Here is a 27,915-nt window from a genome sequence, read left to right as displayed (position 1 = left end):
GCGGATCCGACTGTAAATCCTCCACTTACCCTCTGAGAGGCAGGCTGAGCGCATCCACCGGCACATGAGGCGCCTCACAGAGACGCGCACGAAACCAAAACCGGGACTGAGCGCAGCGGGAGACTGAGCTTGACTATTTTACTCCATGTTCAATTATGTGTTTTCATCTATGCCTCATTCAAAGGGAAGTGGACACTTTTTTACTTTTCTTTTTCTTCGATTACTCTGCCCCAAGCTGCTTAATTTGAAACACGCCAAGGTAAGATTATTTAATAGATGCTTGAATAAAAATATATGCAAATATATGTACAGGCGCTGAAATACACATGTGGATATTAAACTGCGAAGCTGATGTCCGGAGTCTCAGTTCTGTTTTAATTGAGTTCTTGAACTTTGAGTCAGACTCTCGGGGACGAGTGTTTCCGTGCGCACCCTTCTTGGACTCCTTCCAGCCAGTTTCCAGCGCTCTGATGCACGGGTCACCGTTTGGTCACAAACCTTTGTCCAGTGTCCAGGAGTGGTCAGCCATGCGTGTTTTTGCGCACAGTCAGCCCCTCGAGTTTGCAGCCAGTTCCCAAATGCGCGATGTGATGCGCAAAGTTCGGCTGACTGATCAAAAGCAAAAATGTGTGGCGACATTGTTTCATGTGAACGCACGACCGAGGCTGCTGCGTGCGCAATGTTGGCACAGACGTGCGTTTTGCTCCGCTCTTACTTCGCCTTCATCCGGTCTGTGTCGGAAAAGGAGAAATTAACAAATATGTGTTTGCGCGTGTGATCATTGGTGGTGCTGCGGGGGAGGGGGAAGAGGGGGACAGTATATCATATATGTTGGGTGTTGTGGGGGATCCCAGTGTGTTATGGGAGCCTTCGGGGAACGGATTAACAATAAAGGGAACCGAACACTGACCTTCTGGTGATCTGGTTTTATACGCTTCACACTTAGCCTCTAAAAATCATCCTCCCACCAATTTAATTAAGTGTCTAATACAGGTTTGTTCAGATGTCGTTTCCGAGTGAGTACAAATCCTAGAGATGTCACTCAAGCGCAGCAGCGCAGGAGCCTGACCGTCACTGCTTGGACTGTAAATGTACAGACTCTGGTTTTGTGGGAACGGATCATTTACATATTATTTTGAAATCAGAATTCCCCATCACCAACTAACCTGTGAACTGTTCCTGTCATTAGTTGGTCACATATACGCGGTGTTATTCTCAGGTCCTGGTCTGGCTGCTGACAGAGGGGACAACTTCTGCTGTTGTTCATTTGATGTCCTTATTTTCACACTGAAGACAGAAACAGTAAAATGGTATAAAAATGAGAGAGGTGGAAGCCAAGAAAGGCTTGTGAAATACCTCCCCTCTGTAAAGCAAAACCTATCTACAATTGTTAAACTATAAATAAGAAGATCAGGTATGTGTCAACATGAGTCAGATGGAAAGTCATCTCGTCTTATGACTGCTAATGCACAGGCTATGATGGGCATAGTTAATCAGATTAAAATGTGACGTAAATCATGAGGTTATGGTGTTATTTTATTTTTTAAAATCCTAGACAGGTTAATTTTTAATTAATGGGATATTTCAAATACAAATAATGGCTTCTCATATTTGGAGGTGAGAAATGATTTAAAGTGAGAAGAACGTAGTCACTATCCGAATTCAGACTCAGAAAACTTTACTTAAGACACAAGTGAGCAACATGATGTGCAAGGACAAGACACTTTTAAAAGAACAGAAAATAAAACAATACAAAGTAAGTGTGACTGTAAGAGTGAAGTGAATAATCTCGATGACAATCACAATAATCTGTCATAATCAAAGCAAGTCTTAGTCCTAACATGGATCAGTGAAGATCCATCTGAATACAGATTCTCTCAGCGGTTTGTATTGTCCTCCTACGATTCCACTTCCAGATTGTGAGGAATATTAATGTTGACAATTAATCATCCTATCATGAGGCAGAAGCTAGGCTTGGATAAGCAAACAAGTGGCAGCTTGTTGATTTATTTATTTTTTTTGAGTGCCAAAATTTGAACAATAGGTCTGTCTGTGCAGGTTCTCGGTCATCCAGGTCACGGCACATTCAAAGCAAAGAGCTGCAAATAAGAGTTATCGTGTCTTTTTGAGATTCTCATTCCTGCAGAAACGCATAACACCACCATTTAGACTTTTACTGCACACTTAAGATTTCCATTATACCCCAACAATAGGTGGCTGCATTCACCAGAAGGGCACATTGGACAGAATAATAGTGATGAACATTCTTTTAAAATACTAAGATACTGCTGAGATTTATCTCTCTTCAGACAGCTGGTCTTTAAATTGTCTGGGGGTGAAAGGAGCAGAACCGTGGAAGAAATTCACTGCCATTAGCAATTACAGTTTACAGGATCAATGGGACTTATTTATTTAAGTGAGTGCAAGTCATACCTTCCACTCTGTGCTACTCAGTGCGCTGCTTCCTCAGGAACTTTGCTGGTGTCTGGATCAACACGAAGACGAACAGATGTGCAGATTTACAAAGCGTTCATTAGCAAAAGTTTGATCTTCTCATCAGAAGGACGTCACCTGAAGCCATCTGTAAGCACGTCACAAACTGTATGATGGTGGGATATAATGGCTCCAGCGCATCCGCTGGGGCGTGCACGATTCACACCAATTAGACCGTAGTCCGTTCTGCACCGGTCTCCCATCTAGCCTAAGATGACGGATTCATGAGCTGTGCTTTTCTTTTAAGGCAACAAAAAAAATGTGCTCTCCGCAGGAAATCATGTCTGAATACAAGAGCAATTTGCATAATTACTCTACTTAGGGCTTTTCTGCTACTGCACATCAATTCTGTAGATGTTATCTGGCTGCTTGTTCCCGAGCAGGTTCTGACAGGCTGCCACTAACCGAGCAAACAGTCAATAACACCATTATCATGAGTCTACAGCATAGGTGGTGTTCAACAGGGGGGTTCGCAAAATCTTTGGTTGATTGGATGTTTTTTTTCTTTTTTTTTTTAATTTCCCCCTACAACTTCAAATTTCTTTAAACACACATTAACATGAATCCAACATATTTGAGTAAATGAATAAGATAATTTCATATTAGATGCAAAATGCAAAATAATAATGTATATTTATAAATGTCACTAGGCTGAGTTTAATATAGAACACATATAGTAGGTAGGGGATCCCTACTTGATCTCTCAATCAGTTTGGGGACCTGAAAAACGTTGCAGACCCCTGGTCTACAGGATGCAGCTAGCTTGTTTGAAGTTCAAGGGGAAAAGAATTGCCATCGAAATAATGCAAAGAACAGCTTCAGTTATTACATGTGTTGTTAGACAGAACACATGTGTCCGTAAAAAGTCATAAAAACAGAAAGTTGGGTGCACATTAGTCAATGCTTCTTTCAGTTAGTTCCTCCCACCCTCATGCTATTCTATTTGCTCGTTCATGATTTATTTATTCAGATTTATTTTTTCTTATTCGTCTCCCTCGCACAGAGGATGCAGCCGTGTGCCCACCCCGTTGTGGTAGGAGTCAAACGACAGCAAGTGGCCCTCATCTGGAGGCATTCCAGTTGTCACCAGGCATAAAGGAGGGATTGTTAAACTGTCAGAAAATATAATGCGAGATAAAGAAGGAGACGTTTTAACGGTTAAAGCCTAGAACGTCGCGGTCCGCCTGAATTTTTGCTATTGTGCTTGAGAACCGCAATCAAGATCACATACAGATCTAATCAAACATAATGAGCAGGATGCGGAACATCTACTTCTACATAATTTCACGGCCGGATAAAAACCAAAGCTGTTTACAGTATATGCAGTCGGCTCCAAGGGACAGAAGATCCACTTCACAGCACTTGTGTGCCTCAGAAACATCTGTTAGGGGCAGACACATTTACATTTTCTGGGCCCTTTAAAAAGCTGTTATTTTCTTGCTTACCTGGATGAGTCTGGAGCCACAATCCGATAACAGATGATGTTTTTACGAGGACCGGTCCCGTGGAAGGGAAATAAACATGTAAAATACACTGTCACGTTTAAAGACTTATTCGGGAATCTGACAGTTTCCATTTGAATCACACTGATAGAAGATAGTGCAGTAATGAAGCAATCTGTTTCGATAAACCTTCCAGGTGTCAAAGCCCAACTGAATGGAATTTCAAGAAAAAAAATGTAGTTTGTGGTTTAATAAACGTGTGTCTAGCTGATATTAACAGACCTGGACCTTAGCACAGAACGACAGTCGACGTGACTGGCCTTTATGTATGAAATCAGCTGTGACTGCATGAATAGAATTATGGTGGGATCTGTTCTTATTCATGTAGTTTATTGCAAACAGGTAACCTATTTTCATTTCATTCATGTAGAAAGGCGCCTTGAATTATTGGTCAGGACCCAGGAAGGTCAGTAGTTATACTTAACAATACATACATGCATGTGTTTTCATTGCAGTCAGTTAATACAGCGATCAGCCACAACATTAGGACCACTACCAGGAGAAGTGAATGACATTGATCATTCTGTGACAATTTAATGTTCTACTGGGAAACTTTTGGACCTGACATTCATTCATGTGGATGTTACTTAGACATGTAGCACCCACCTAGACCAGACCCAGGGTCGCAGCCCTCTTCCAGTCTGATCCAATGTTCATCCTCTGCTTCCAGTTTTCCCTCAAGGCGAACTTCACTCACCCTTAGGCCTTTTCTCTTCACCTACACGCACGGGGATGTCGGAAGTAATTGAGAATGTCATTAACATAAGTGGAAGCAGACGATTTCCCCTACTCCGCTTCATTGGAAAATGCAGTAATAAGTCTGTTCGTTCAGCTTCAGTTCATCTTAGTCTTTCCTGGACTTCCCCCGCTTCGTCTCAGGCCAAGATATGGAAAGTGGTTTTGGCCTTTTGTCTTTCCAGCGTCACTTTGATTACTTCCTCCTGCCATGTAAGGTTGAGTCTGTAATTCGACAGGCTGATTTGCTTGAAAGGCTGTATTATGTAATGAGATTTCCCTCAGTTAAATTCAACCAGGCATAAATGAATTAACCACACACTAGATATACAGTAAATGGAAACTTTTGTGCCGCAACATACATGTACTAACACAAAGTTTTATATTAGCAAAGGATCCAATAGAGCACGAGTGTCTTTGTTACTGCCCACAGCTTTAATCTTCTGCCTTATTCTTACCTCTTCAGAGCAGTTCTCTCAGGCAGATGATTCCATCAAAAGGGTTTTTTTTAAAAAAAAAGAGGAGAAAGAGGAAAGAGGAGACAACAGGACGTGTGTTTAAAGTAGGCAACACTCCTTCCTGCCAGCACAGTCTATCCAGGGCATCACTGAATTCTAATCTTGACAAAAGATGGAAGTATAGACGATTTGAAAACGTGTCACTCATCACTCATCCAAGTAGCTTCTTCAGTTCTAAATGAGCAGTGGGAGTTTAGATTTCATTTGGAAAGTCTGTGGGTGGTGCAACTCATAATGCAACTCACTTGGTGAGTTTAATTTTTCTTCTTCTAAATGCTTAATTGTTTAATGGACTTGTGCACTTGGTTAGACATCTTAAACGTCAGCCACATGACCAATTTATGACCAATGACAGGAGAAGTTAATATCATTGACCATCTTGCGACTATTTAATGCTCTGCTGGGAAAATTTGACACTCATTTGTGTAGATTTTACTTAGACATGTGGCATCCACCTAGACCAGACCAGACACCCCCACCACATAGCAATGACACAGCAGGATGCAGCCTGACACGGACACACAAATGCTTTAGGAACAACTCAGAAAAACATGAAGAACAGCAGAGGGTGTTGACCTGGCCTCCAAACATTAACTGTATATACGATGTATGGACAAACTCATCAATCATTCAGATTCAGAACCTTGGCTTTACTCCACCCACACTCGGATACTCCAAATATGCTTATGGGGGTTGGATGGACCCACCCACCCAACTCTCCACTAAATGTTGGCTCAGAACCTCCTGACCTTCTGCATGGGCTTCATTGCACAGACCTGGAGGTTGCTGCTTGAACACAAACTGATCAAGTGTGGGATGATCTGCAGAGGCCCCTCCCCTCAACCCACAGGACCCAAAGGTCCCCTCAGGACACCCTCAGAAGGTCCATGTCCATCCTCTGATGAGTCACTACTGTTTTGGAGGCACAAGGGAGACGTACACAATATAAGGAACTAAGTCATTATGTTTGTCTGGGTATAGATCTTCTCAAATGTGCCCCAAAATTAAAAAGCTCTCACCATTGGAAGTACACTGGGCTTTAGAAGATGTAGATGTTTTCACTGAAGCTGGTTTAAATTTTGGAGTCTGTTGTAAAGCAAGTATGAAGTATGGACCACTTCTTCAGACTTTTTAATCAATGGCTGACTCTAACACCAAATATTACACTGGAAAATGAAAAGCTCAGTACTTGGTGAAACCTTTGGCCTGTTTGAAATGTCTTTGGTTGAGAATTCATGTGTCACTGGATGGAAAACCAGCCAGCATTGTGTAGGTGCTGCCAGATGGAGGTTGACACTAGACACTGAGATTTTGACATACATCCACGCTCAGTAAAAACACGCAGGTTCTGAAAAACAACAATCCAGTATTGGGGAAAAAAATATTGTAATAAACAGACAGGTGCATGGACCTGGTCTGAGTTGCACACATGCAGTTAAAATGTTCCTACTTTTAGTAGTAAGGATTATTATTGTTCTGATTTGAGACTTTTTATTGTATGTTTCTGTGTTTAGCATTTTTTGTTCCATAATGACAAAAGTTTGGTTTATATTTGACAATTGGATTGCAAAGCATTTCTTTAATAATCGTCATTCTTTTCAATTGCATTTAAAAAATAAACTGATTCACCTTGACGTCTCTCATTGTTGCAGGTTTAAAATGAACGAAGAACTCGAGAACAACTTGACTCAACCCTATGACAACTGGACTTTATACAACTCCTCCGTGGAGTCCGCTGTACCCAGGAAGAACATCACCTATGTTGGATTTTACCTGCATCAGCCGTCCACGGCGGCCATCTTCATCGTGTCCTACCTGCTCATCTTCCTCGTGTGCATGGTAGGAAACGGAGTGGTGTGCTTCATCGTGCTGAGAAGCAAAAACATGCGGACCGTAACTAACTTGTTCATCCTGAACCTCGCTGTGAGTGACATCCTGGTTGGGATTTTCTGCATGCCCACAACACTTCTTGACAACATAATTACAGGTGAGCAGGACGATCAATAGAAACGTTCAGTGTGTTGTTTGGTTGTGACTTCGATTTAAATGTTAAATCAAGCTGGCAGCGTGGTCGTAGAGGTAGTACAACTTGTCAGCTCAGAATCAGCTTTTTTGGCCATGTATTTGTGCACATATAAGGAATTTGACTTTGCTCAGTTGTACAAAAACACAGAATTTAAATAAGTGTAAAAATTAAAGCGTAAAAAATAAGACTGTATAGCAAAAATAGCAAACATTTAGAAAGATAAAGGGCAAGAGTAGACACATACAACAGAGTTGGACAGTGAGTATGTACAATTAATGTAGAGTTATTAATCATGTGGATGGTCTCAGGCTCTGTGACAGAGTTCATCAGAGCGACAGCCCGGGGGAAGAAACTCTTTGTGGTGGGTGGTTTTGGCGTACAGTTCTCTGCAACACCGGCCTGAGGGAAGAAGTCTGAACAGATTATATCCGAGGGTGTGAGGGATCTGTGGAGATTTTACTGGTCTGGTACAGGTCCTGGATGTGGAGATCAGTACCAGTAATCTTCTCTGCAGAGCTGAGTCTGTCCCTGTCGTATCTGGTGAATAATCCAAACAGGACCGTGATGGACATGGTCAAAACAGACTTGATTACTGCTGTGTAGAAAATGATTAGCAGCTCCTGGGGCAGGTTGAACAGAGACTATGTGGTAGGTGCGCTTCAGGTCCCGTGAGATCGTGGAACCTAGGAACCTGAAAGAGTCCACGGTAGGGACTGTTCTGTTGAGGGTTGATGATGAGGGGCTCTTCCTGAAGTCCACTGTCATCTCCATAGTTTCCAGGTGGTTCTTACTGCTCCAGAGAGCCAGCTGTTCCACTCAGTATGCAGACTCATCATCAAACTGGATGAGTCCTATGACGGTGGTGTCGTTTGCAAACTTCAGGAGTTTCACAGAAGGTGCCCAGAGTTTTCCCAGAGTTGCAGTCAAGGTGAATATGGAGATGAGCCGTTTCACCTACTGTCTCCTGTCAATCAGGAAACTGGTGATCCACTGATGGCAGCGTGCATTTATGATCTTCAGAGAATGAACCACTGATTTTTCTTTTGGTGCCAACACCCTGCAACCTTTGAGGTTTTGTGGAAAATCTCTGAACAACTACTGCATGGACTTCCATTTAATTTCAGTCTATGTCAGGATTTTTACATTATATTGTATATATACAGCCATTTATGATCTTATGCATGCTCATAATAGTGTGTGAAAAAGGTGTCTAATTTGCAATTTTAATGACGATCTTATAACCTCAAACTCACATCTGTAAATGCCTGTAATTAGAAGATATATTGTGCCAAACACCAATAACTAATGAGTCCCTGGAACACAACCAACCCCCAGTTTTATGGCGATGCAAATTGTGCATTAATTGCCTCGTATATACCCACTTGTAAGCACAAATGTTTCCATCATTAGCATGTGAGTGGCTGTGGCTCAGCTCCACTAATTACATGGTTGGCGGTTTGATTCCAGCCACCCCGCTCCCAAAAGTGTCCTTCAACCTGAAGTAGCAGGTGAGCATGTCGCATGATCGCTTCCCCGCCACTGCAAACACTTTGTTAGCATTCAGCTTAAATCTCAAGTTTAACGTGATAAAGTACAGTTTTGACATGTGATCTGTCTTAGACGGGTGAATCTGATTGCTTTGTCAGGTCTGGCCATGGTACAGCGCATAATCAATTAATCTGGTGCCACTCCTTTTTTTTTGGCCCAGCAGTGATGGGAAAGAACAATCTTTGAGGAAACGCTGATGTCTCCATTTTTATTTTCTATCCACCAGTAATTGTTTTCTGTGGTGTGAGACCTTTGCAAAGGTGCCAGCATTGTTAATCCTTTTATTAACCTACGTGTCACAATCACTGATATTATTAGATTTACGACAGCGCCGCTTGTTGTTTTTCGTTTAGATCTGATTTAATATGGACTACTAATGTTTTCTGTGAGCTCTTCACACGCTAAATGAACCTTGTGAACAACAAGACACCAGTTTTCTTACTGGGCTGTGGTGAGCAATGATAAAAAAAAAGCTGCGCGTTAAAGTCTTCTCCCCTGCATGCCTGTAAGTAAGAGCAAGGCTTTTGCGCTAATTTGACTTGACAGCTGGCTCTTGATGACACAAATATCACATGAGAGGTTTTTAATGTGAGTGATAGAGGCTGAGGTCCTTATTATAGTCTGTTTACTGGAGCTGCTGAGCTTCCTCCAAGGACAAAAATCAAGGCGATCCGTTTTCACATGTCAACAACTTGGATGAAAATGTAGTCTTTATCAAGCGCTTTGAGTTAGTCTGTAATATCAATAAAGACACAATCTAAATTCAATGACTAACTAATCCAGTAAATTCACCTCCAGATATCATTTGACATTGTATGATTTATTTATCAGTTGAAGTTACACCATTTATTCATTTATTTAGATGTTAGTATTAAAAGACATTATTGTCTAAACCAGGAAAACATCAGACCCTGACATGGCGTTTTGGGGATTTCCAGCTGGCTGAAGAGCTTTGCATCATTAAATCTCTGCTGCCATGACATAAGCCCTGAAATATCAATGGCAGCTTGCAGCTACCAAAAGTAAACAGGGCCACAGCTTATTAGCTTGGCAGTGGATCATCACACTTAAAATTATGCAACGACTTACAAAAATCTGTTGATCAGAGAACATGTTTGTTCTTACCGTTCAGCAGCAGAATAACAAATCACCACCTCCTGGGCAGAAAAACACAATGAAGCCAACGTCACAGAGGCCTTCAAAGAGATGCTGACTGACACATAGCCATGACTGCATTAAATAACTGATACTGTATTCAACCCCGAGAGGAAATTATGTTCCATTTGTTCACACAGTGCTGTGTGCTGTGGGCTGCGTTAGGTGCTTAGTCAGGGCACCGCAGCCATGGACGAACTTGAGTCCCTTCAGCCCAAAGCTACACCTCTAACTACTACTCTACAAATTACCAAAACATTTTGTGCTGGCCAGGAATGGAAGCTGGGTCTGGAATGATTCACATATGTGGAAACGGTGACTTGGTTGACAAGTGATGAGGGCTGACCAGGAGGGGTTAGGGGAACACGTGTCCTTTTAAACATCAGAAAAATATGTCCTATCAAAAAAACTCCAACACTTTCTGAAAGTTGAGACCTTTCACTTGCATCTTTCTCTGAAAGTTATTACCATAGAATGTATAAATATGGACTATGCGTTCCCACTTGCACTGGCCAAACTATTTTCCTGGGGATACGGGCGACACCATCTCATATTTTAATTTATTTAATCCTTCGCTCTGCTCTACCTCCACCAGTTGCAAGTAAATATTGGATTATAGACTGTACTTGATAATTTTATGGGTCCTACAGGACAGTTTCACTGAGTGGTTGGCATGGCAACTTCACAATGTCACATCCTGTTTTTCTAAACAGAAAAAATGGACACTTGAATATGCACTTTAGGAAGTTAGTAGAATACTAACTTCCTAAAGTGACACACTAAAATGAGAGACACCATCTTATTATCATCTTACCATCATATTTGATGTGAAGGCTACTTTTGTACTTTAATTTGGCCCAAGACCCATCCACTAACATGGAAGGGGTGGAGCTTATGACCTCTACCGGAGCCAGACACCAGGGGGAGCTCTTCTTGCTTTGGCTCCACTTTTGAGGAGCTGTCATGGTGTCCATCTTTATACAGTCTATGGTTATCACACTCTAATAACATGCATTAAACTTATTAAATTCAATTCAATTCAATTTTATTTGTCTAGCAACAATAACAACACAAATTGTCTCAAGACGCTTTACAAAAACCAGCCTGCAACCTCCAGAGCAAGCCTAAGGGCCACGGCGGCAATGAAAAACTCTAAAACTTTAACAGGAAGAAAACTTGAGCAGAACCCAGATATGACAGATATTGAAAGTTCAAGCTATTCTGGAAAAACCAATTAAGAACAGTTATTCACAGGACATTCATAGCAAAAAAATATCCAGGCAGACAATTCGAAGCTTCGGTTGTTAAGGGTTAACAATGATCATGGTACTTCCCTGAGCTTGACTAATTGCCCTGTCGAGTAAACACGACAAAATTTTTCATAACAAGTTTCATCTTTGTTGGAATCGGCTAAAAAGCTTTGGAGGGGGCCAAAAATCAAGGATGCTTTGTTTTATCTGTCATGGACTAAAGTGTTGATCAAAAGAAGAATTTTTATCTTGATAGTGGCTTGACATTTTCTGCAATGAACTACTAAAAGTTATACAAGTAAAAAATAGACTCATTATTGGTTATTCTATTGCTTCTCATTGAACACTAACCCGGCTTAGTGAATAGTCTTCAAAGTGTCTTTTCACAATATAAATAAAAACCCAAGAGTACTGACAAACTCAAAATTAGCTGGGAAATAGCTGCAAGCTACAGCTTAATTAGTCTAAAAATGATTATGGTTGGAACAAACCAGACTAAACGACAATCAAATTAAATCCACAGGCAACAACATATTTGAAGTATACAGAGTGGGGGGAAAAAAGAAAACCTGTTTTATGAGAATATATTGGCTACATTTGCTTGAGAATTAATTTCAGAACACTTTAACTGAATACAAAGTGGCTCACATTATAAATAAATCATAAAATCAAAGAGGTCCTAAGTGATTAGATGAGGTTAAGTGCTTTGAACCAGGAACTATTCAGCTGTTCAGACATTCAGCTGGATTAAAATATTTACAATTCCTCAGATTCTGAATGGCTTTCTCACTCTGAAAGACTAACATCAGTAGTGATGTTCGATACAACCGATTTCCTTTCCGATCCAAAACTAAAAAAAAGTAGTAATTCAAATCATAGCTTCATAAATAATACAAGACATCAGAGTTATTTATTCATTTATTTTGAACGGTGATGTATATTGAGGTAGGAGCCTCATTCACTATATAACAAATGAAACCAAACTGAGGACACAAACATACGAAACATGTGACATATGTTTCAAACATTAAAAAACAAATAAGTAAAAAAAAAGACCATTAAAATAAATTATTGTTTAATTTTTGAGAGCTACTATAAAAATGAAAACTTGCACCTTCTAAGTCTTAATTGTGACCCTGTTCTCTCCTCTTCTGTCTTCCTCATCATAAATGCCTCGTATTCTGTGTTGTGGTTTAACCTGAGGTGTTTCACAAGGTTTATTGTGTTGCCACAACTCAGTAGTTTAGATACTTCCCACTGTGTTCCTGTTCACGACAGACATTTCCTTGAATGACTGAAGTATTGAAAGTATCGATATTTTGATTTGAGAATCGATTTTAGAGCATAAAAATCAGGTATTGGAGATATCAATATCTTTTAGTATCGATCCGCACATCACTAAACATCAGTGCCGGGGAATCAGGTGAACAGCATAGACTACAGTTATAGACACACCCAGGACGCATTGACATAGATGATTTCTGACAAAATTTGGATGTGGTCTATAGGTTGCATTTGTCCGCATTCCTTTAGTAGCTTTATCTTAGTTTTTTAAAGGGAGATCCTGCTGAAACCTTGCAGCTAGAGTCATACTTCTTGAATTCTTGACCATATGCAGAGAAGGAGATAACAGAGAATGTGCAGCTGCATAAAGAAGGTCAAGAAGTATGAGGGTATACTTTGGGGTTAGGGTTATTAAAGAGGCAAGAGTGAACCCACCAAGGGTTCACTCTGGTGGTGACATCTCCCCATTTTTCTCACATGTTTTTCGCCTACTGGTGGCTGCTCTACCTGCCTGTGTTGACACAGATTGAGTATCAGCTCCGCTATCGTGTACTCACACCTGTCAAGGATGTGGTGTCTGTGCCCCCCTGCCTCTGTGTTGTAAGTTGGTGAATAAAGGAGTAATCTACATAAGAGCCGAATTTCTTATTGTCTCAACTGAATCACAGAAAGTCTTTTTTTCTGTGATAAAATTAGTTGTTGTGTTGACAGACTGACAAAGGCAGAACTCAACAGATAATAAGCAGTGTGCGTATGCTTGGCAGTAATAGGTGGTTTATGCTTCTACGTTAAATTGACGCTGTAGCTATGGTAACAGGCCAGATCTTATGCAGACCTGACATCACGGCAACAGCTTCTCCATCGCCATAATTTTCAAATTGATTGTTTTGAAAGAAAGAAAGATTGACTGAGGAGGTGCGAAGGTACACTCGCCTTTGGTGAAATTCCAGCGAAAATTTCAGTCACCATTGATGAAAGTGAAGCAGGAAGTAGAACAAAAATGTATCCGACTGGCAAAAAAAGACACAGCGCCGACTAGTGTTTGGATGGTGTTTTTACAGGGCAAACGTAACTGACAAGCGTACAAGTATATCTGACATGCACCAGCATAGGCTACGTAGGTAGGTTACACCATCCAGTCCTCTAGAGGCATAAACCACAATTAGTTGTGGTAAAACTTGGATTCAAGTAATTCAAGTAATTAGTACTGGTTGCTCTTTTTTTTTCTAAACAAAAACAGCTTGTAAAAATACAACATGATATTCATCTTCAACTGTCATGTTTACTTTATGTACTTTATTTACATCTTCTCTGTACATATTTTCTTTCGTTTGTTCTCTAGGGGTGGTTTTTTCTTCGTAAGCGTTATTTAAATGTCTGTGTGTATACGCGTGCCTTTAAGCCTCCGCAAAATTTTATTATGTTCTCATAATGACAAAAAAAAAGACTCTTGATTCTGTGCCCTTAGAGCATCTTAGGGGTTTCCAGCTATTGCCATAATGGAGTAAAGGGTTCACCACATTAACCACGAAAGCTCAGCAGAGCAGTCTGATTAACTCCCTTTCAGTGCTTTTCCTCTAATGTGTGCACACGCTGCAAATTCATAACTTTCGCACTGGAAGAAGGAGATGAGACGCTTATAGGTTAATATGTTAATTTACATAAATATGCTTACTGGGATACACCTTTCTGCTTTTATTTATCAGTATTATTTGCATCGTGAGGTCTTCACTTTTTATGCAACTGTGGGGCTGCAGTGTTACCGCATTCACACTGAAAATAGCGTGTTGCTGTGGGATATTCTGACCGGGATCGACCCGCCTTGGTGGGTGCTAATGGGCTTTCAGACTCCCAGCAGTCACGAGTCTGACACACTGCAGGCGAGCCAAGCCGCTGTATCCCCGGGTCGTATGAAGGGTCATTTGACCCGGGAAGAAATGCCGCGGGAACCCTTTCATACTGCTGAAAAGACCCAGGACAGGACCCGGGATTTTTGTCCAGTGTGAAAGAGACTTGAGATGAGTCTCTTGTTTGGCCTGTGAGCTCTTCACGCTTGCCATTGTCAGCTAAGGCATGATGTGCAAAAACATCCTAATGGCACGTTAGATTAAAGCGTCCTTTGAAAGACAGTGATTGGGGTATTGTAATCCGTGTCAGTGTTTACTGGCCTTCTGTGAACCACATAAAAGAGGCATTACGAGGACAGGATGAAAAGCAGCAGTGTCACCAAAAAGAATGCTGTTTATCTACTCAACAATAATCAAATGGCTTTAATAACTAGGGTAGTTGGACTTTGTGGCTAAATAGAAACATTAGTTGAATTAGCACCCCATTAACCTGTAGAATAGCAATAATAATGTAATGGCTTGTCAATCTATGTGACTGCAAAATCACATCCCTAGAATTGGTATATTTTCTGTAATTGTGTGTGCTGTGATTCCTGAGAGAGCTGATAATAAATATTTTCTGCTGCCAGTCCACAGAAACATTTCTGAAGAAGACATTTCTGAAAAAGGGCTCTTGCTCAGCCATAGTGGATGTTTCCGTTTTTCACGAGATTAAGAAACTGTCTGGAGCACAGGCGGCATATTAATCAGCCTTCAAAATAACAAAGCACCAACACTACTTCAACCATCCTGTTGTCTGCATCAACCATAGACTATAGAACTGCTCCTCTAAAGCAAAGCCAAAGTTCCTCCTGTTGTCTGGCTGCAGATTTAAATAGGTCAGCATAGGCCATAAGCTCCTCCATGTTAGTAGATGGGACTTGGGCCAAACTAAAACATTAAAATACACATCAAATACATTGTTTTTCAAGGATAGTCTCTGTCATTTCAGGTTGTTAATATGATGTTGATGTATGTTCAAGTTTGATTTTTTTGTTTTAGTGAGTTATTTGACACTATAGAAACAGTGCAAGGAAGAGTTAGGGTTAGGGTTAGGGTTGGGTTAGGATTAGTGGAGACACGCCGTCCATGGCATCAGCCCACATCCCAGAAACAGAGATCATCACACATTTACAAGGCGTCATGCGACAGACAGACAACAGACAATAGACTGACAAGCGCTCAGGTTGAGCTTGACGCCAGCAAATGTGTTAACGAGACTGTTTGATTTTGATTTTTTTCAGCATAAGTTTTTAGTCTTTCTGGAAATGTGGATTTTTAAACTCCGTAATTTGTGTTGCAGGCATCGTCAAACTACCTCAAAAACAAGCCTCATAACCTCATGTTGTAATCAGACTTACTTTTCAGAGCCACAAAAGGAATTATTAGATAGATAGATAGATAGATAGATAGATAGATAGATAGATAGATAGATAGATAGATAGATAGATCATATCCTGCAAATAATACTCTCTCCTCAGAACGCTTCTTGCTCAACATTCATAAGCAGAATGTATGACAATAAAACACAAGCACAGGTTACAGAAGCCAGAAAAGCTCCTGTAACTCTTCCTTTACACTGATGTGCTTGTAGATGTGATCATGTTGTAGTTGCCAGAGTTCACACACTTTAGAGGTACTGACACCAGTTATATGGCAGTCGCATTCTGAAGTCCCAGTATTCACATATATTCAGGTCACATAATTAACAGGCGATGTTTGAGTCTATGCAGACCAAAGGTCCCAGTATTCAAGGTAGGCTAGTTTAACTCGGAAACTGAAGGACATCTGGAGAAACACATTAATAGCCTTTTTATATTATCCAGCAGATTAAATATATTTCATGCACAAGGTTAGAACAGTCCTTGGGGATCCTAAGAACATGTGTTTGGGGTTTTAAGACGGCTTTCTGTGTTTATGCCTCAATAGTTAATTATCTTTCACATAAACGTTGCCTCTGTGACCTGAAAGTATATGCCATTACATGACCGCTGCAACCTGGGGCTATGGTTACCATGCCATCTGTCTGAACTCGTTGTCTCCTTGGTAAATCAGCTGAATATATCTCTCCCCGTTGACAGGATGGCCTTTTGGAAGCCTGGTCTGCAAAATGAGCGGCATGGTTCAAGGAATCTCGGTGTCAGCATCCGTCTTCACACTGGTTGCTATTGCTGTTGACAGGTACAGTGGTGGTGTTTCATTACTACAGTTTCGAAATGCATTGTTTATACTTGGATCACACCTTCAAAAAAGTAGCGTGTGAAAAGAATATCAGAATCTGAATATTTTATTAATCCTTCAAGGAAGTTTGTTGTTTCAGTTACTCCCATGAAGTGATAGTTGCAGAGTCAAATACAAGAAAATAGAAAAATGTTAGATGAATAAAAAGAAAATATTGCACAAGTATTTACAATTTGCAGAGGGTGGTTACAATAAATTGAAATGTTAAAGGGTTACGCCACCCCTATGTAAAATGTACATTCACATCAAGTACAAATGTCAGTGCAATTTGCACAAAAGGATTGCAGCACCTGAAAACCCCCAACTTCCGTCAACACCTGTAGGTACCACATCTGATCAGATGAGTATCCTGCACTTCCAGATGAAGACATGATGTAGGGAATGTGGTGTTTTATAATTGGACGGACAACAGCAAGAAGCAGAAGAGAGGTTAGCAGTTTTAGTGGTTGTTATTGAAGCCAACTTAGCAACTCAGCGGTTTTGTTTTGTCCTTTTATTCTTTGGATAAATTGACAGCAACTTATTTTTTATGAATAATTTGCTGTCATCGTGTGATGACAAAATGAAAAATTCTAAATAAAAAACTATCGAGCCATCTCATCCAAATATATTTTGAAAAACAAATTAAACTTGTGTTGTCTAACCATGAACCAATCACGCAGTACAAGCCGAATGGAGCTGAACATACGGTTGACGTCACTGGGAAGCGCCGGACACTCATCCGACCAGATCTGGTACTTACTCTGACATGACTTGTTTTTAGGTGCTGCGTGATGTCTTTGCACCTGGCAGTGGTGCTTTGCTGGTATATAGTCCCAAGGGTATATCTGCACTATGCAGTCCTTTCGTGTTAATTGCACTGATATTTGTACTTGATGTGAATGTATAGGTCACAAGAAGTGATTAAGAAAATTCTTGACTTGACTTGAATGACTGGATAATTGGCAACACTACATACAGCAGCTATGCAACAGCTGCACTGCTGGATTAGGACAATGTCTGAACCAATTTAAAAATGCTTTTTCTCACTTGTCCAACTCTGCAAAATACGGTGAGTGACTAAATTTCACTCAATAGATTCAATGAGAAAATATTCAAAACTTCCACTAGGGACGACAGACTAAAGATAAACTTATTGTTACATCAGTGCCTTTTCCCTAAAGCTTTTATCAAAAACTCACTGCGCTCTACTGAACAAGGAAGATATGATTGAAAGTCCCTCATAAAAAAAAAAAACAAAAAAAAAAAACTCACTAAAAAGTGATTTGGCTGTGGCTTTGCAGGTGATTTATTCAAATAAAACTCAATTCCAACTCAGTACTAATCCAAATGCCTCTGCTGAGACTTCATTTTTTAAAATAAAAGCAAAAGAATATCGGCTTTGGTTGGAAGTTGCAAGCTTTGAATATTAAAAGAAAAAGTGAGCTGAAGTGACATACACTTATCACTAGTTTAGAAGTCCAACAGCATTTTATAAATTCACTGAACAGTCTTACTTATATTATCTATTTACTCCAAAGTGAAGCATCTGTCAGCCCTAAAGGGCATGATTTCTCTCTCAGGAGATGGTAGCAATGAAAAACAGAACAGATGGAGAATAAATATTGTATTATTTGAGCCAGTGACACTGTAATGAATGACAATGACAAGAGCTTGACGTGTAAATGAGTCATCACAGGCAATCCTTTTCCCAGTTTACAAAACACCAATGAACCTGTTATGTCTTGTTAAGAATGACGCATGAGCTGAGGGGGACTGTACAGCATTATCATCCTATTCTGGCCGGTGCCCTCTTTTGAACAATTATGCAGAATTGCCTCTTTGCGGATCACAAAGATGTCAACTGTCGCCTGTTAATCCTGCTTAATCACCTCATAAACCATTGGAGGAGGCCTCAGAATCATTCAGCGGGGAAATAGGATTTGCTGCCAACACACCACAAACACACACACAGAGTTAAGTTCTTTTAGAGTCCTGCGAGACATAGACGCCGTAACTTACACATTCTATTCAAGTCAGTTTTTTTTTAATAAAGCAATACAAATCGCTTTCCAAAAACCAGCCTAAAAAAGCAGAACTGAACTGAACTGAACTGAACTGAACTGAACTGAACTGAATTGAATTGAATTGAATTGAATTGAATTGAATTGAACTGAATTGAATACAGAGAGACCCATCTGCTTAGAGAGAAAGAGAGAAAAGAAGAGTAGGAGAAACAAGATAAACAAACTTCTTTCATAGATCCATACATCGGACTGAAGGAAGCACGTAGAATTTAACAATAGAAGATATAGTCTGATGATGATCTTATGTGAAGGTTTGAGAGTATAAGAGGAATCATGGGCAGGTTGGAGAACTGTTCATCCAGTTTTGCCAATGCAATATATGCAAATGTTTGCATCTCTGAAGCTCCTCAGTTAACCTTTCCTCAATGTGTCCATCGTTATTGATCCAAAACAATCAATTGGAAAATCGCGAAGTAGCCGGAAATACTAAAGCGGAAACATGCTACTACCAAGCGGACCAATCACATCTCTGGTGCTCTGTGGCACTGCAGCGTGCAGTTATTTCTGGGGAGGTTCCAAGGTCAGCATTTACTCTGCACTGTCGCCCTATCACAAAACCCTTTCACACTGAAAATCCCAGGTCGACATAGGATTTTCAGACCTAGGTCGTCCCGCCTTTGGTGTGAAGTCCCGCTTTGAGTTTGTTGATGACCTGAAGAATGGACCGGTCAAACCCACGCTTTTTCAAAAGGCTGCTGATATTCGAATAAATCACTGTGTCCTGCACAGAGCCCGGTATCTGCCACCAAATCTCCTCTTCTCCTCGGGTGCAGAGCAGTACACGGACCTCGTCGTCTTATCGGTGCACTGCCATGATCGTTAAAAAGAAAGTGTGTTATATCGCTATACAAACTGTATATAAACACAGTCACACATGCATTCCTTGATCAGTGCAATTTCCCGAACATGACGTAGGGCTATTTCACCTATGCACTTCCATTAACGATTTGATTTGTTTGATTGAAAAAACTGACAAAAATCTCGGCCCTTCAGAGATTGGTCCCTTACGGAAGTAAACCAAAACTTTGCTCTGTTTTTGAGCGGCTCACAGAACTGGAGTTTCTACAATGACACAGTCTGACAGGTTGTCCAGTGATAAAAATGAGAATGTGACAGGCAGGTACATCAATGTCATTCCTGTTCACGTCGAAGCCAAGCCGAGACGTTAAAATCCCAGGTCGATTGCTGGGGAGATTGACCCGTTTTTCAATCGATGTGAAAGGGGCTAGAGAGTGTAATGGACGAACAAAGGGTGACAACAGCTCTTCAAGGTGTAAAAATGACTGAGCTGCATTTTCACAGTCCTCATTGCTCAGTCCTCAGACGCCGGATGGATGTGTGGTGACGGTACTCTGCCACTATTTGATGTCACTGGAGGGTGTCTGCGTCCTCTGGGAAGGGCAGATGGATAGTGAAACATTTTGACATTCAAATTTCAAATACAATACAGTATTTAGCAGACACACAGTTAGAAATAGATCCGAGGTGACAGGGAGGCCTTTCAGCCGCTAGTGTCATACCAATCCAAAGTCGGATCACTTTCTAGTCTTAATGTGGCTAATACACCATTATCCCTTACACCATCCATATAAGATAAGAATCAATCGGGAAATTCTCATTATTACAGTAGACCGGGATGATTCACTAGCAATCAGACAAATGCATTTGCAACATGAACTGATCCAACTTCCTGACAAACACGGAAGCCTCTTTGTGTTGTGGCTGTAATGATTTCCTGGCACATTTTACTGTCTGAAAGTGGCTGATTCAGGGATGCAGTCGTGCCGGAAGCTCCACTGAGAGCTATTTATTTAAAGGTGTTAGGACGTCTTCAGTCAATGAACAGTGAGAATAATGAGAAGAGGACTCGAAGTATTGAAGCCCTCAGCATTGTCATTCTGAAATGTTCAAAATAAAGACTGACACCTCCTCCACATGATTTGTGGCTGTGTTTGTTCCTTTGAATAGTGTGCCATTTTAAGACATTGATTTTTTGCTGTCATCCGCTGTTTTGTGTTAAAAATGCATTTACAGTTAAAGACAAAACCTGCATCTTAATCGTGTGGTCTTCTTTTTTTCTAAATTCTGTTGCAGATTCAGATGCATCGTGTACCCATTCAAGCAAAAGCTAACAATATCAACAGCCACCCTGATAATAGTCGTTATCTGGGTTCTGGCCATATCCATCATGTGTCCCTCGGGGGTGATGCTACAAGTGACCAAGGAGCAAACCATTCGTGTACTGCTGGGCTATGACAACAAAACAACTCCCTTTTATTGGTGCAGAGAGAACTGGCCCAACCAGGAGATGAGAAAGATATACACAACTGTCCTCTTCGCAAATATCTACCTTGCCCCTCTTTCCCTCATCGTGATCATGTATGCCCGGATTGGCATTACGCTTTTCAAAACAGCCGTTCCAACTGGAGGAAAGCCAGGCCACGACAACCGCCACACTGTGTCGAAGAAGAAGCAAAGGGTGATTAAGATGCTCCTAATAGTTGCGTTGCTCTTCATCCTTTCCTGGCTGCCTCTGTGGACCCTCATGATGCTGAGCGACTATGCCAGCCTGACTGAGCAACAGTACAGAATCATCAACATTTACATCTACCCCTTTGCCCACTGGCTAGCCTTCTTCAACAGCAGCGTCAACCCCATCATCTACGGTTTCTTCAATGAGAATTTCCGCAGAGGTTTTCAGGCTGTGTTCAAGTTCAGCCTGTGCACGGCGGACGGACAGCGGAGGAAAAACTACTCGCACAGGCTGCAGGGGAACTCTATACTCCCAGCCAATAACGTGCAAACCTCCTTGGAACCTATTTCCCTAAACAGCTTGGAAAAAAACACTTCGAGGCGACTCAACCATGTCACTGAACACAATTTGGTCATGGAGGACATGGAAAAGGCATCTTGCAGTAGTGGCGGCGTGACTGCGGTGTCTATTTGAGGGCACACACTGGGACATTATTCGAGATTCGGATACGTAGCGGTGCCCAAGCTTAAGGCCTATGCTGTGCCTAAGTAAACCGAAAGGCTCAAAATGGAAATGGTTTCAAAAGCTGATGTTTATGTGTAATTTGTTTAAAGGCAGTTACAAATGGTCATAATAGGCAAAGTAAAAAGGAACAACACCGGAACTCTGAGCAGTATCGTGTCCTTTTGGATTCGCAAGGAGTGTTTGCTTCTGAAAAACATACTTAAAATGACTAGATTGGAAATAGCCCCTTTTGGTTGTTAATCTTTAATTAAAACATTTAAGACACACAATGTATTTGGCGCATATGGTGTTAAAACTGGAGCAGGTTGCGTTGTAGGTATTGAAGCTATAAACAAACGGAAAACACTTAAAACTGTTGTAGTCAAGTGGACAACGGTTGATATCGCATTGATAACAGGCTACTGTCTTACTACGTGACATACTTATAAAAAACTGTATGTATAAATGTAATATAAAGCTGCATCAACATGTATGTACCACAATATTTGCAGAGCAGATTTCAATGGAGATTGAGAAACAACTGGAAATACTAAAGCGGAAACACGCTACTACCAAGCGGACCAATCACAGTTCTTGTGGTATGAGTTGCAGTGACGCGTAGTACAGAAGTATAAACTGTGCATTAAAACATAAGACATTATTTATTCCACATATGGAAAACTTCCTTGTCACGGTAGTGCAGAATTAGACAAGAATATATACAAAAACCAAAAAAAATCAACACTTAATTTGAAAGACTATACAAAATATAAAAAGAAATAACAGCACTCTGGAAAACATACAGAAGAAAATAGAATAATTAGAATAATAAAACTGCCGAGGTATGCATCTAATTGGCCAACAGTGTACAGTCTTTTTTTCAGTGCCTTCTAATGAGGAAACAAAACACCCATAGTCGCATTCACGTTTGTCCTTGTTTTTCTTTTTTTTTTACTCCTTCATCTCAGCATCTCTTCCTAGATTCACTTTAATGTTTAACAATAACCTCATAACCATAGGCTCTGCGACACTCATACTATAGTCTACTCCATCTCTGCTGCTACTGCTATGACCCTCTTGGTGCAACCATTGACATGAAATTGACGTAAAACGCATGACTGCTGTTGCACCAGCGCAGGCCTATCGCCACAGGCACAATGGGAATCCAGACAAATTTAACGGCCACTGATCAGCCTAATCAGCATTGTGTTTAACACGCATTACATTCAAGCCTTTGTCTGGCAACAGCTTGAATGTAACTGTCTCACTTTTTAGGTTTGGTAATCTGCCATTTATGAAGAGAAACTGGAATAGACATAGACATTGGTCCTGGTAGGTCACATATGCTAACAACAATGGTTTTACAATATCTGAATCACTAGGAAGAAAATACACTGCCTGGATTTAACTAGGCAAATAGGTACTAGCCTCCTATTGGATAATTACTGCATGGGCTATTATTGTTTAGCTGAAAATAACTTATTTAACCCCAACTGATGCAATGAGTAGCTCCTGATTTCTTAAACAACCACGTGGAAAGACACCTCCCATGGTCGTGGAAAAGACACTTGAGAAGGGTCAAATCATTGGCATGCAGCAAGCAGAGAAAACATCTAAGGAGACTGAAGCAGAAACTACCAGAATTGGATTAAGAACTGTACAATGAATTATTAAAAATTGGAGGGATAGTGGAGAACCATCGTCTTCAAGGAAGTCGAAACAAATCGTGAAATCATATCGAAGAAAGACAACAGTAGGGCCATATTTAATAGTGAAAGTAAGAGCATTTCTTCATGTACAATGTGAAGAGAACTCAAGGGATTGGGACTGAACAGTTGTGTAGCCTTAAGAAAACCACTAATCAGTGAAAGTAATCGGGGAAAAAAGCTTCAATTGTATAGGGAGCATAAAGATTGGACTCTGGAGGAATGGAAGAAGGTCATGTGATCTGATATGTCCAGATTTACGCTGTTCCAGAGTGGCCAGCATCATGCCTAGTGTCTGCTGTACCAGCCAGTGGGGGCAGTGCTCAGGTCCAGGTTCAGCAACATTATGCCCAAAGAATGAGGTCAGCTGACTACCTGAATACACTGAATGTTCAGGTTATTCCATCAATTAACTTTTGTGATAATGATACGCAAATAAATATTCTGGGGGAGTCAGAGACATTGCAATATCAGTAATATTTTCTTGTTTAAAACCCCTTTCTTGCAATAGAAGAGAAAGCTGTGATTATGCTTGTATATAAACCATCAGCTTACAAATTACAATTTTCATCCAGGTCTTAGCTGTGAAATTTGCTCTGTAAACGTGTACGTGAAAACTTCAGTGATGCTCCGTTATATCTCACGAGCCTGTTATGAATGTGCATCGTGTCGTGTCTGTGAACAATCTTGTGCAGTGAACGGTTAAAAAACAGAGGGCCTTCACCGGCCCCTGAACCTGTATCTTCTCGCTGTAAATGTGTGCTACGGCGTCTAAAGCTTAGAAGTGATAATGTGAATCTGTTTGTCTTTGTCTACTGACTATTAGGAACATCCATACAGGGTAGTCTACTAAACAACATTTGGCTTGAAAGCGTCGTACAGAAAATCTCTGCAGCTGATGGCATCTTTTAACTTGCGAAAGGAATTTATATGGCAAAGATGACTCACAGCTTTCGCAAATCACACATTCATAAAATAAGAGTGAAGGCTACAAAAAGGATAAGTGGATGTGATGCATTCTGGCAGCCATTTAAAGTCCATAAGTTCATTTGAATAATGGCTGTGTGGCTATTTGTAGGCACGTCAGAGCTAAAGTAGACGTCCCCTTGGGTGGAACCAACTGTGTCAGACACTGGGATGCAGATTATATATGCTTGTCAGTCGTATCATGTGGTGTGGAAAGCACAACTGTCTGCACACTGAAATTAAAGTAAATTAAAGTTGACAAAAACAAACCCAAACCCATTCTTCTCATCAGGTCTAGACAGCAGTGTATTGCTAACTTGGCAAAGCTGGTGCAGATATCTGAATAAAGACAGCGCACCACATAATGTGGATTTTAAAGTCATGGAGCTCCAGAATGCATTAAATCGCATTATTCCACAAGAACCTTTAGCTCTGGTCTGAATATGTCAAATTATGAAAGGTCAGTGGCAAATTAGGGCAACATCAGCTGAAGTGTTTCCGCACAGCAAGGCTTAGCTTCTTGTCTCTTTGAGAGAAGTTCTCCACTGAGATCGCTCCGTCATCACAGGAGAGAAAAATACGGGCCGGCAATGCTAAAAGACTTTGACAATTGTCACAAGAAGACACATTTGCTCTTGACAAGTTGTCCGCAAAGATTCTCAATCATCATTCCACATGGTTAAAGAAAGGGAACTTTCTATTAGATGATGGAGACATTTTCTGTTCTGCAAATTCAGATGTCTGCATCCATTCTGTTGAGTGCTGACGAGCCCCGGGCGATCTAACCTGTGTGACACTTTACTGTCACATGAAGCATAATCAAGTCAGGTACTTCCATATGAGAGTCACAACCCCTAAAAACACCAACATTAATCTGTACATTTAAAGTGTTCACAGAATAAATCTCTACAGGGATCTTCAGCCAGGGGGATGTTTAAAGTTTTCTTACACCTGCTGGCTTTTACAAAGTATTTACGCCCTTGTTCTTTATCCTCATAAATCGGTCTACACACAAATCAGTCTACCGTTCAATGTCCTTAAATGAATACTTCCATTGGCTTCAGCTGCAATCTCTTATACGCTGCAAAACTCAGTCATGTTTAACTGAAAAGAGAGACCTTGTTTATATATATATATATACTCATAATTAGATGCAATTCATCTGGGCCATAGAAAATCTCGAGTGCACTTGTGAGTGTTCCCCTGTGGGCCATAGATCATCGTTGGGGTTTGACAGCTTTTAAATGAGATTAAATGAATCAGAAACAATACCCAATCTGGATAACTTTTTCTGTAATTAAGGAGCAGTTTTTTTTTATTATTAGATTTACACCGGAACTTACATTCAAAGTGGTTTTGCATACAACTTAATACTGTCAAAATCATACATTTTTTAATGTCATACCACTTAAATACACGGAAAACTGTTTCTTATTAAGAACTTATTACCCTACAGAGACATACCAGATGATTCCTCCCATGCCAGCTTTTAGTAGTAAACATATTTTGATAATTAATGCATAAGGATACGACAGTCAGTGCTGTGGTTCAGTATTCACCATTTACCATACCTTACTTATCTGTTTGTTAAAAGCTGTTTTTATAGGTTTTAAGCAGCTATTTCCGTTGACTAATTAATTTAAAGTGACAGTTTTGCAGCCAAGGTGTAACGTACAGTATTTTAGCCACCTAAAACAAGGCTGTCAACATCTGTCTAATCTAATGTGTTTAATTGGTTTTATTTTCAGTATTTACTTGCTTGCCGTCATGCAAGCTGTACTGACTGGGAACTAAAGCCGCTGTTTTGATCTGTGCTGTCGTCGAAGATGTTCAGGAAAAAACACAGAAGTGTGAAAGTCACGTATTGAATGTAAAGAACTTTTTTGCTGCTTGCGGTGTACGGACAAACTGGGATCTAGACACCTTACTGGTACCTTTGTGTAGTTTGCATGCAAGTATTTTGTGTAGCATGAGTTTTTGTGTCTCTGTGTATTTAAATAATGTTAAATAACATTTATTTCGGAGGACACAAACATGGATGGATTTTCTTTTTTTTTTTAAAAGATGAGATAGAAGTGTTTGAGTGAGAGTAAGAGAGTAAATTGTGTCCTATTTAATTGTGAAGGGCTATTCATCACATAAACTATTACCTCCATGATTGTCAGCACAAAATAAAAGGGTTGTACTCAAGGTTCTGGATATAAAGAAAAGCTTAATGACGCCGCTTTTGTGGCGTTGGTTGCGTGAAGTCGTCTTTCTCTGCATATGATGTGTTGTAATTTGCTACAGACAAAGGGGGATCGGGGATTTAATACAAAATGATTTTACAAAAAGTGAAAACTAGCGTGCCTCTGTGAAACTCCTCTAATGAAAAAAAAAACGATTTTAGCTTCAATATAGCGTGTTTAACATTTACGAGCACTGATAACAATGTGATGTTTGTCTGATGGAGACATTTTCTTCATGATTCTGGCCACACACTGCAATCTAACTTCTCAATAAATCATGCACTGCCTTACTGATAATTAATGAATGAGATTGGCAGCATTTTCCTCTTTCAGTTGTTGAGTCGTTCTGAGCACGTTGCTCAAAGCTACACAGCAACCGCTAGATATGTGTTCTGAAAGAATTTGCTACACGTCGGATAAAACTGTAAATTATTTCTTATTGTTGTTTTTACCCCCTGAGGGTGTGGGTTGGGACAAGTAAGTCTGTGCTTTTACTGCCATGGTGAGGATGGAGCAAGCTGGCGCCATTGGTGCGCTCTGAAATGATTCTGGTACTGGTGCTTTCTTTGGTTGAAAGAGTGGTCTTTCTAGACTTCTTCTTCTTCTGTGCACCAGTGGGACCTGCTCCATCGTGCGGACATTATATTTATTTTCCTTTTCAAATACAGGGTTTCTCTTAATGTTTTCAATGATGTTTGTGGGAAAAGATGCAAATTCGTCTGAGACGCTTACCTTCGGTATATTCTACTAATTTGTCTTTATTCTACGGTGTTGTCCAGTTGCATTGTGAGAATTAGTATATCTTATTAAAGTGAAATTTATTTTCTGAATTAACTGAGTGATGTGGCCTGTGTTGCTATTACTGAGTTATTTTTGACACTGAGTGAGTTTTGAGTTCTTTTCTGATTTGTTGTTGCTCTGACAACAGAGCTGATGTTTGCCTTCTGTATCTCTATTCCAAATATACTCTCAGTGACCAGAAAAAGAGACATGGGGACAACTTAGGACCTGTAGGAGAACCACACTGTGGTAGAGACAAATCAGGCATAACATTATGACCGCCTTCCTAATATTGTGTAGGTCTACCTTGTGACTCCAAAACTAGTGATGTTCGATACCATCGATTTACTTTCAACAAAAGAAAAACCAAACAGAGGCCACTTTTATACAAAATATGTGTTTCTTAAAACACTTAAAAACAGAAATAAGTGCTTTCCTGTTTCCACATTACCTCAAATAACTGAAGTATTGAACTTATCTATATTTTGATTTGAGAATCAATTTTAGACCTGGTATCGGAAGTATTGATATTTCAGCATCAGATCACTATCCAA

At 40.4% G+C, this 27,915-nt stretch overlaps 1 protein-coding gene across 1 annotated transcript; it reads left to right on the top strand.

Moving 5' to 3' along the window:
* The first annotated feature begins 39 nt into the window (after positions 1–39).
* On the top strand, positions 40–26,543 carry npffr2a (neuropeptide FF receptor 2a). Its single transcript, XM_047590790.1, has 4 exons — positions 40–259; positions 6,901–7,235; positions 16,479–16,578; positions 20,799–26,543. The coding sequence occupies exons 2-4, from the start codon at positions 6,908–6,910 to the stop codon at positions 21,649–21,651; spliced, it is 1,281 nt and encodes a 426-aa protein (XP_047446746.1). The 5' UTR covers positions 40–259; positions 6,901–6,907; the 3' UTR covers positions 21,652–26,543.
* Positions 26,544–27,915: the final 1,372 nt, after the last annotated feature.

Source organism: Mugil cephalus, chromosome 8 (assembly GCF_022458985.1).
Source record: "Mugil cephalus isolate CIBA_MC_2020 chromosome 8, CIBA_Mcephalus_1.1, whole genome shotgun sequence".
Classification (NCBI taxonomy): domain Eukaryota; kingdom Metazoa; phylum Chordata; class Actinopteri; order Mugiliformes; family Mugilidae; genus Mugil; species Mugil cephalus.
The sequence above is the reverse complement of the archived record's forward strand: the minus strand, read 5'-3'. Positions and strand labels throughout refer to the sequence as shown.

What these genes read in the sequence shown, in the direction of transcription:
- npffr2a (XM_047590790.1), top strand. Translation starts at nt 6,908, where the DNA reads ATGAACGAAGAACTCGAGAACAACTTGACTCAACCCTATGACAACTGG. An exon ending in TCTTGACAACATAATTACAG is followed by an intron (nt 7,236 to 16,478) that starts GTGAGCAGGACG and finishes CCCCGTTGACAG; the next exon opens with GATGGCCTTTTGGAAGCCTG. An exon ending in GTTGCTATTGCTGTTGACAG is followed by an intron (nt 16,579 to 20,798) that starts GTACAGTGGTGG and finishes ATTCTGTTGCAG; the next exon opens with ATTCAGATGCATCGTGTACC.